The 10,654-nt window shown below is 41.9% G+C and overlaps 2 protein-coding genes across 2 annotated transcripts; one reads left to right on the top strand and one right to left on the bottom strand.

Annotated features, from left to right (window-relative positions):
• Positions 1 to 4,583: 4,583 nt before the first annotated feature.
• Positions 4,584 to 6,634, top strand: LOC139480312 (uncharacterized). The gene is made up of 2 exons (XM_071263366.1): positions 4,584 to 4,801; positions 5,904 to 6,634. The coding sequence occupies exons 1-2, from the start codon at positions 4,662 to 4,664 to the stop codon at positions 6,196 to 6,198; spliced, it is 435 nt and encodes a 144-aa protein (XP_071119467.1). The 5' UTR covers positions 4,584 to 4,661; the 3' UTR covers positions 6,199 to 6,634.
• Positions 6,635 to 8,228: 1,594 nt separating this feature from the next.
• LOC139478502 (uncharacterized) lies at positions 8,229 to 10,226 on the bottom strand. Its single transcript, XM_071260992.1, has one exon. It carries the CDS (start codon positions 10,224 to 10,226, stop codon positions 8,229 to 8,231), a length of 1,998 nt encoding a protein of 665 aa, XP_071117093.1.
• Between the last annotated feature and the right edge of the window lie 428 nt (positions 10,227 to 10,654).

Below are 10,654 nucleotides of genomic sequence, written 5' to 3'. Positions count from 1 at the left end.
AGCCTCTTTGTATCGACTAGCCAAATCCACTACGGTTAAAGCCTATTTATACGTTTTGCGTTTTACCTTATCGTGGGGAAGAAACAAGAGGTCAGCCTGATGAACTTCATTCGTTGTAAAAATATCAAATTTCTTCCTCGGTATATAACGCGGTGCCGGTAAATATATTTGCCACATCGCTTGTTTCTTTAACCAATCCTTGGCCACATCTTTAGATACCTTAGCCACGGTGGCTAATTTTTATATTGCTCCTACACCTTTCCAATATCCTCGTGGACTATAGTAAATTTTATTCATTATTAATTGATATTGATGTTTCTTTTAATATGAATTATGACTATCGTTGAATCGCATCATCGTTTTGGCATAAACAATGCCACCTGTAGTAGGTATATAAATCCGGCTCCAGTGGAGTTGCGGCAGAACCATCATTACCTATAAAAATTTATATCATAGAAGCATTGATTGACTCCAGGTGGTGGTGAGCTAGAGTCAATTTAGTTTAATCTCTTAGAGTCATTTACACATAAAAAATGCCACCTGTAGTAGCAGTATAGGTATATAAATCTGGCTCCAGTGGGGTTGCGGCAGAACCATCATTACCTATACTACTGCACGAGAGCATGTTACAAATCACATCGCGGCCTCCCCGTACAAACGAATCCAAGCTCAGCACAAATCGATTTCAACACTTTCAATACAGAAGTCACCGCCAATGCAATCACCCCCGACAGCTTATCCTCTCTGTGCATTTGACCAAAAAGTCTACTCACATACCAAGCACTGCGCCAGGAAGAGTACCAGACGCCTCAATCGCTTACCCGTCAATATCATTGCAAGGAGAGTATGTACTCCCGCTAACAGTGTGGAGTACTAATTAAACATTCCAGTAATGTTACACGCCACTATTTCAGTTTTTTGTAACTTGCTGATACTATTTTGCACATACAAAACAATTATAGAACAATACATAGCAATTATCCTCCTTTACCAACATATACAAAGAAACACAGTGCTCAACTTAAAACACTTCAATTTGCACATATATAATAATTATACACAAATACATAACAATTATCTCCCTTTACCAATATATACAAAGAAAACAAATTTGGATACACCATATATACAAATTTGAATTTTTTTGTATATGTCGTATATACAAACTTGTATATTTTTGTATATATCATCATTCCAATCTTGTATATGCTTTGGAAATATCATCATTCCAAAGCATATACAAGCTTGTATAGATGGATTGTTTTTGGCAGTGAAACATACTGCTTCTGGCCACCTAGGATCGTTATGCATTAGAAACTAGTACACTCGAGATATCGTGTTGACAAGCATTTTGAAAACCTAGTCCATGATGCATGCCTTTGTTCTGTAATATAGCATTTCTGGTAACAAAGACACAAAACCGTCATCCCAAGTTTGTTGAGAGCATGGACTGAGCGATCCTGGTCTCTACTTGGAATAAATCCCACTCAAATGAATTATTCTAAAACATACATTCTGAAATATTGTATTCTTTTGGTTGCACAAGATTGTGGTGGGTTTTCTAGATTTTTTCGGACAATCGTGTCGAAAATGTTCTGTAAGTGGTCCGCGTGAATCTCCAAATGTCTGAAAGATTTATAGAATGATGTTGATGCAGATGGCATAGGTCGGGATGTTTTGCAATGATAGCAATTGTGTCCATAGGTGGCCATGGTGGTAATACTTTCCGGTCGGAAATATTTAACAAAAAACTGATAAAAATCGTGACCTGTATTTATTATATGAAATGTACATTTTAGGTGTTATGGTGTTTGGCAATCATTCAAACACATTTTCATGAGATTTTCTTTATTTGTCATATCAAGGTCATGACCTAAGACGAACGAAACACCAAATCTTATCAGATGTAATATCATTACGATTTCTGTAAATCAAATTCAGTCCCGCGTGCGTAAATATTTCAAGGACATTTTTTTACAGTTATGTCACCTTTACGTTTTGAAATTGGATTTGGTAGGAAAAGCACAGCTTGGGTTTCAAATACAAGGTTTCCTTTACATGCAAACAGTTAATGGAATCAGGAAACTGGCAAAGCCTAAAGGTTTTTCATTTCTTTTCAAGATACATTTTAAGTTTATATATCGCCAATGATCAGATTAAATGTGAATATATATATCAAAGCTAGAGTGAATTATTTTACATATTACGACCGGTATAGCATACAGCCAAAGTTGGATTAGCGCCACAAAGTTCCTTAAACTATGACGTTACTATATTGCTGTTTGAGGGGAAAGTACACACAAGCTCCTTAGGTTCAGTGTGCATCCCTAAGGACATCCTCAGTACATCCATCAATCAACAACATCGTTGCTATGAGCGCAATCCTTGTCAGAGTTGCATATTATGCAGCTACAAAATGCATGATTTGTAGCATTGTAGATTTGGAGCTTGCTGCGACGTTCATACAATGTTTGGCACTCACTCTATCTTCGCCGAAGAACATTGCAACAATTCACTCATACTCAGTTACGCAAAGAAAAAAGTTCTTTAAATATATACAACATGATCTAGTAATATGTCAACATCAACATACATGTAATTGTATTCTCTATACAAATTGAGAAACAATGTTTGGGATTAATCAAATCTAAAAAATATAAAGGTAACAGGAAAGTGAACAAAAATATACCCGGTAATCATGACCTCGACGCACCGAGGCGAAGTCAACCTTCAAGCGCAGATTTATATGTGAAGTCGCATAAGTTTGTAAAGAGATGCATTTCGAGTCGAACGGGAGCATGAGGATGAAATTTATACTTGATAGGCCTCAGACCACAGTTATCCCCCCTAAGTTTTACCATGAACCGGAAGGAAAATAGGAGAATATAGTACCCTGTTTAAATGGGCTGTTCAGCCTGAGGCAATTTTTTTGGAGTGACTTGTGATAGCTTAAATGAAAGATAAGACATTGTAGTTTGCTGTCAATTTTTTGTTAGCCCCAATCTGTGAAGGTATTGATTCCAGCTTCCCATGATTTGACCCCAAGTTGAAGGCCGTTGTGTGTGTTTCGGCTCGAAACTTCCGGTGAGCATTGTTGACAGTGGTTACTGCGAAAGCGAGATGGTGAATGCTGGCCGAAACTTTGCATGTTAAGTGACAAGTGGCAGGTTGGTCAGCATGCAACAGGAGAACAGCCTACGACTGATAATAATTATGGTGGGCTGTCATGTCACTGTAGATAGCAAAGAAGGAAATTAATTGTGGTCTGAGGCCTGATATGGTGAGGCTAGTGCATATGTTTGATTCACTATATCTCTATCATTATGCAAGAAATTGACTTGAAACTTGGCACATATATTCATAGTAAGTGTTGAAACCTGTGTACATGTGTTTTCAGGTTGAAATATTTTTATATTTTTTTTAACGATTTTGTGTACTTTTTCGAACGTGCGATTTTATGCATGTTGTTGAAATGAGTGAATGCTAGCATCATAATAAGTCACATGAGTTCCAATATGGTAGAATTATGTATCACTACACCTGTCGTGCCTCGTTTGCACTTGGACAATATTAATATGGCCAACATCGAAGCCTTTTTTAAGAAATACAGAGAAATATTTGCTCGGCATTCAGCCAAAAGTGACCAACATGGCATGTGTCAAAACGGCCCATGTCACATCTGGTCAAGGGCATGTAAGCCCAGTGGATATGGGGTTTTGAGATACTATTGCCCCATATCCAACAAGTGGCGCACCATAAATGCACATAGACTCAGCTACATCGTGCATAGGGAAGATTTCGACATAGGTGATTTGGACATCAGCCATTTGTGCCATAATTCCAAATGCACCTATGTCGAACATCTTTCTGCTGAGCCTCATAGCATTAATGCAGACAGAGTAGCCTGTGTCAACAGGGGTGCATGCAAAGGCCATGCGCCATATGCAGATTGCCTTTTGGCTTTGAAGCTGTGAAAAGAGACAACAACAAGCAAAGTAAATGATTAAGATTTTATTCATTAACTGATGTTCATCACAGTGACAGCTGATTGTAGCATTGCATATACAAAAAACATAGCTGTACAGCAACTGTTACCTATTTCAACTCAATTTTTTACACAAAGTCAGTCATAAGCTAATCATTAGCTACAGTATTACTGCACATGTTCATTTCTTTGAATATGAATGGTCAGCTTGTTTGCTAAAACATGGCACAGGGTCAAGTTGACCCTTTTTGTAGTCCCCCCTCTGTTTGTCACTCAGTTTTGACTTTAAATGTTCACTAATTTTGCTCCCATGCTGTACAAGCTTTCTTTTCACAACACTGGGGCTTTTCTGGTATTCCTTGTGATAGGCAGCTTCCTTGTCCATTTGTTCAAGTGACCGCACTGCTCGACTTGATAGTTCAACACCAGAGTTTTGGCACTTGTCGATTGCTGATGTCCCGGGGCCATTGTTGAGCCTATGAATAGTCGATGAAGCCCTCCCGATCATATTTCTTGAAAAGTTCACGTTCTTTGGCAAAGAAATACTCATTGATCGGTTCACGGCTTCACATTTCTGTGTGTCTGTGTACAGTTTCATTTGTTCGACAACCTCAACACTCAGCTTCATCTTGAGAATTTCATTCAGCAAGTGTTTATCATTGTCATCCATATTGAAATGAGTGATTTTGTTGCAGCCGAGGAACATGGACCGCTGCCACCAGCTGTTTGTTACACCGCCTCGACACACAACAGAGTACCAGGCACACCTGGAGCAGTCGCCGCTGTAGCACTTAAGGGTTGCTTCGAGCACTCTAGGTAAGATACTACGAAGTGCTTTCATGTCGCCTGCATGATCCTTCATGAGTTCTTTCAGTATCAGGCTGCACCGTGCCTTTACATCCTGACTTAGCACCTTCTTAGCCTCCAATTTCTGTGTTCGAGTAGTGCCGGGGAACATATCTGGGTTGAAATCAGCTCTGTAGCATTGCCGAAACTGTCCTTGAGCCAAGTGGGTGGGATCAGCTAGCCTCTGCACCTTCCACATAGGGTCTAACACTTTCAGAGCTTGGTCTATTCCTTCTGCAGACTTAGAATCCCCATCGGTAGTAGCATACTTAATGAGCACACCCTGTAGCGCAAGCTGATTTCCAATGTCCTCTCCCATATTGAACTCGGAGAACGGAGCGAAGGCCGACATGTTTGCTGTACAGTCTGGGTGCCCCCCTGGACACTTCACATCCATTCCTTTTCCTTTCAGCCAAGCACCAGTCCAGCACAGCTTATTCTGGAATGACGCGCCGATGATGAACTTCTTATCGGTAACAGTTTCGCAGGCTATGCCGATTGCTTGTGATGCATTCTGCCCTGGCTTCTTCCTGCTTGCTATTGTCGTTGAGTTGTATCGGCCATCCATGGCAATATTCATCTCGCATGGCTCAGTACCCCTCTTCCGATTAACTTCCTTTACCAATTCAACTTTTTCAGCCATATCCTGTGTATTCAGTTCAGTAACAGCAATAGCCACCTTGTTAGAGGTCCTCTGCATACTGCTCCTGCATGGGGGCGGAATGTCCATGTTCGCCATCAGTAACCTGGCTCTTGTGTTTCCAATAGGGGTGTCTTGAAGACCCAAGGCAAGTCCTACGTTAGGGGCTGCTGGGTTTGGTCCAGGTTTGCCTGTCTTGATTTCTTTATACAGCTTCATTTCAGGTGCTGTGAAGTCACATACAACACATTTCAGTGTCACTTTCCAGCATGCTCCCCATTTTCTCTCCTTGGCTATCTGCAGCTGAGGGTCGTCGCAGTCAGTGGATGTCGAACGATGCAGTCGCAGAGCTGTGTTCCATGCTTCGGCCACCTTTTCATTGTCAACTAGTCGCATACCCTCCAAGTCATCTTTGCTTGACTCTTGTTTCAGGTCTTGCATGCTGGCCGCAGTAGGCCGCAACAGCCTCACAGAGGTAGAGATGCCCTCACAGTCAGGTGTCGACAGCCCAGTGCCATCCAGCCTAGACTTGGTAACCAGTGAGAAGTCTTCAGCACTCATCCTAGTGACAGTCCTGGGTATCTGGGGTGTAGAGTCACTTTCTGTCTCTTCAGACTCAAGGGTGAGACCTTTGTTCCAGGGAGTGTGGCCCTTGCAGAACTGTGACTTGATTCTCTTGCGATCGCCTTTCATCGTGATTGTCTCGGACAGAACTAATGTGCTCTGAGCACAAGATGTACCTATATACCCCATCACTGTGTAATGTCAATGGCAATGACAAGCGTGTAAATGTATTAGAAACTCTCGAGACATACATATGTCTTGTGCCAGCAGTCCAAATTGCAGTTGAGCTGTACACGCAGTTTGACACCTTGTCGTGTATTGGCCTAGTGTCAGCTGAGAGTGGTCACACCTGGTGACTCGCTGCACTTGATTGGCTGTACACAGCTACCTGTCCCACCAATCATTTTAATGAGTAAAGACAGGGCTTTCATGTGAATAAAAATTTAACAGTTTCAATTTTCATTTTTCTTGAAAAATATGAACTTTAATTCAATTTTTTTGTTAAAAAATGCATGCATGTACCTAAAAATAGGCCAAAAAAAAAGGAATTGATATACCGGACTGAAATTGATGTCTGTTGATAGTATATGTAATGACGAGACAGGAGCACTTGCTTGTTTTGTCCATTTCCTTTTGGTTATGGAGTTATGGACAAATTAGAATTGCATTTGAAATGAATTCATGCCAAAAATGTACTCTCAAGTGCTATGGATGCAGCATGATTGCAAATGACTATAAGTCAAGCTGTGTATGAGTTAGGGATTCCAAATTTTCTGTGAGCCTTCAACAGTGTATGGGCTTAGTATTGATGAAGTTTTATTTGAATTGCATACTTTTTCCTGTCCTGATAGGCCTCAGACCACAGTTATCCCCCCTAAGTTTTACCATGAACCGGAAGGAAAATAGGAGAATATAGTACCCTGTTTAAATGGGCTGTTCAGCCTGAGGCAATTTTTTTGGAGTGACTTGTGATAGCTTAAATGAAAGATAAGACATTGTAGTTTGCTGTCAATTTTTTGTTAGCCCCAATCTGTGAAGGTATTGATTCCAGCTTCCCATGATTTGACCCCAAGTTGAAGGCCGTTGTGTGTGTTTCGGCTCGAAACTTCCGGTGAGCATTGTTGACAGTGGTTACTGCGAAAGCGAGATGGTGAATGCTGGCCGAAACTTTGCATGTTAAGTGACAAGTGGCAGGTTGGTCAGCATGCAACAGGAGAACAGCCTACGACTGATAATAATTATGGTGGGCTGTCATGTCACTGTAGATAGCAAAGAAGGAAATTAATTGTGGTCTGAGGCCTGATATGGTGAGGCTAGTGCATATGTTTGATTCACTATATCTCTATCATTATGCAAGAAATTGACTTGAAACTTGGCACATATATTCATAGTAAGTGTTGAAACCTGTGTACATGTGTTTTCAGGTTGAAATATTTTTATATTTTTTTTAACGATTTTGTGTACTTTTTCGAACGTGCGATTTTATGCATGTTGTTGAAATGAGTGAATGCTAGCATCATAATAAGTCACATGAGTTCCAATATGGTAGAATTATGTATCACTACACCTGTCGTGCCTCGTTTGCACTTGGACAATATTAATATGGCCAACATCGAAGCCTTTTTTAAGAAATACAGAGAAATATTTGCTCGGCATTCAGCCAAAAGTGACCAACATGGCATGTGTCAAAACGGCCCATGTCACATCTGGTCAAGGGCATGTAAGCCCAGTGGATATGGGGTTTTGAGATACTATTGCCCCATATCCAACAAGTGGCGCACCATAAATGCACATAGACTCAGCTACATCGTGCATAGGGAAGATTTCGACATAGGTGATTTGGACATCAGCCATTTGTGCCATAATTCCAAATGCACCTATGTCGAACATCTTTCTGCTGAGCCTCATAGCATTAATGCAGACAGAGTAGCCTGTGTCAACAGGGGTGCATGCAAAGGCCATGCGCCATATGCAGATTGCCTTTTGGCTTTGAAGCTGTGAAAAGAGACAACAACAAGCAAAGTAAATGATTAAGATTTTATTCATTAACTGATGTTCATCACAGTGACAGCTGATTGTAGCATTGCATATACAAAAAACATAGCTGTACAGCAACTGTTACCTATTTCAACTCAATTTTTTACACAAAGTCAGTCATAAGCTAATCATTAGCTACAGTATTACTGCACATGTTCATTTCTTTGAATATGAATGGTCAGCTTGTTTGCTAAAACATGGCACAGGGTCAAGTTGACCCTTTTTGTAGTCCCCCCTCTGTTTGTCACTCAGTTTTGACTTTAAATGTTCACTAATTTTGCTCCCATGCTGTACAAGCTTTCTTTTCACAACACTGGGGCTTTTCTGGTATTCCTTGTGATAGGCAGCTTCCTTGTCCATTTGTTCAAGTGACCGCACTGCTCGACTTGATAGTTCAACACCAGAGTTTTGGCACTTGTCGATTGCTGATGTCCCGGGGCCATTGTTGAGCCTATGAATAGTCGATGAAGCCCTCCCGATCATATTTCTTGAAAAGTTCACGTTCTTTGGCAAAGAAATACTCATTGATCGGTTCACGGCTTCACATTTCTGTGTGTCTGTGTACAGTTTCATTTGTTCGACAACCTCAACACTCAGCTTCATCTTGAGAATTTCATTCAGCAAGTGTTTATCATTGTCATCCATATTGAAATGAGTGATTTTGTTGCAGCCGAGGAACATGGACCGCTGCCACCAGCTGTTTGTTACACCGCCTCGACACACAACAGAGTACCAGGCACACCTGGAGCAGTCGCCGCTGTAGCACTTAAGGGTTGCTTCGAGCACTCTAGGTAAGATACTACGAAGTGCTTTCATGTCGCCTGCATGATCCTTCATGAGTTCTTTCAGTATCAGGCTGCACCGTGCCTTTACATCCTGACTTAGCACCTTCTTAGCCTCCAATTTCTGTGTTCGAGTAGTGCCGGGGAACATATCTGGGTTGAAATCAGCTCTGTAGCATTGCCGAAACTGTCCTTGAGCCAAGTGGGTGGGATCAGCTAGCCTCTGCACCTTCCACATAGGGTCTAACACTTTCAGAGCTTGGTCTATTCCTTCTGCAGACTTAGAATCCCCATCGGTAGTAGCATACTTAATGAGCACACCCTGTAGCGCAAGCTGATTTCCAATGTCCTCTCCCATATTGAACTCGGAGAACGGAGCGAAGGCCGACATGTTTGCTGTACAGTCTGGGTGCCCCCCTGGACACTTCACATCCATTCCTTTTCCTTTCAGCCAAGCACCAGTCCAGCACAGCTTATTCTGGAATGACGCGCCGATGATGAACTTCTTATCGGTAACAGTTTCGCAGGCTATGCCGATTGCTTGTGATGCATTCTGCCCTGGCTTCTTCCTGCTTGCTATTGTCGTTGAGTTGTATCGGCCATCCATGGCAATATTCATCTCGCATGGCTCAGTACCCCTCTTCCGATTAACTTCCTTTACCAATTCAACTTTTTCAGCCATATCCTGTGTATTCAGTTCAGTAACAGCAATAGCCACCTTGTTAGAGGTCCTCTGCATACTGCTCCTGCATGGGGGCGGAATGTCCATGTTCGCCATCAGTAACCTGGCTCTTGTGTTTCCAATAGGGGTGTCTTGAAGACCCAAGGCAAGTCCTACGTTAGGGGCTGCTGGGTTTGGTCCAGGTTTGCCTGTCTTGATTTCTTTATACAGCTTCATTTCAGGTGCTGTGAAGTCACATACAACACATTTCAGTGTCACTTTCCAGCATGCTCCCCATTTTCTCTCCTTGGCTATCTGCAGCTGAGGGTCGTCGCAGTCAGTGGATGTCGAACGATGCAGTCGCAGAGCTGTGTTCCATGCTTCGGCCACCTTTTCATTGTCAACTAGTCGCATACCCTCCAAGTCATCTTTGCTTGACTCTTGTTTCAGGTCTTGCATGCTGGCCGCAGTAGGCCGCAACAGCCTCACAGAGGTAGAGATGCCCTCACAGTCAGGTGTCGACAGCCCAGTGCCATCCAGCCTAGACTTGGTAACCAGTGAGAAGTCTTCAGCACTCATCCTAGTGACAGTCCTGGGTATCTGGGGTGTAGAGTCACTTTCTGTCTCTTCAGACTCAAGGGTGAGACCTTTGTTCCAGGGAGTGTGGCCCTTGCAGAACTGTGACTTGATTCTCTTGCGATCGCCTTTCATCGTGATTGTCTCGGACAGAACTAATGTGCTCTGAGCACAAGATGTACCTATATACCCCATCACTGTGTAATGTCAATGGCAATGACAAGCGTGTAAATGTATTAGAAACTCTCGAGACATACATATGTCTTGTGCCAGCAGTCCAAATTGCAGTTGAGCTGTACACGCAGTTTGACACCTTGTCGTGTATTGGCCTAGTGTCAGCTGAGAGTGGTCACACCTGGTGACTCGCTGCACTTGATTGGCTGTACACAGCTACCTGTCCCACCAATCATTTTAATGAGTAAAGACAGGGCTTTCATGTGAATAAAAATTTAACAGTTTCAATTTTCATTTTTCTTGAAAAATATGAACTTTAATTCAATTTTTTTGTTAAAAAATGCATGCATGTACCTAAAAATAGGCCAAAAAAAAAGGAATTGATATAC

This window comes from Haliotis cracherodii, unplaced genomic scaffold (genome assembly GCF_022045235.1).
Source record: "Haliotis cracherodii isolate W230 unplaced genomic scaffold, xgHalCrac1.p SCAF_4, whole genome shotgun sequence".
In the NCBI taxonomy this organism is placed as follows: Eukaryota; Metazoa; Mollusca; class Gastropoda; order Lepetellida; family Haliotidae; genus Haliotis; species Haliotis cracherodii.
Note: the sequence above shows the minus strand (reverse complement) of the source record. Positions and strands in the feature narration are given on the sequence as shown.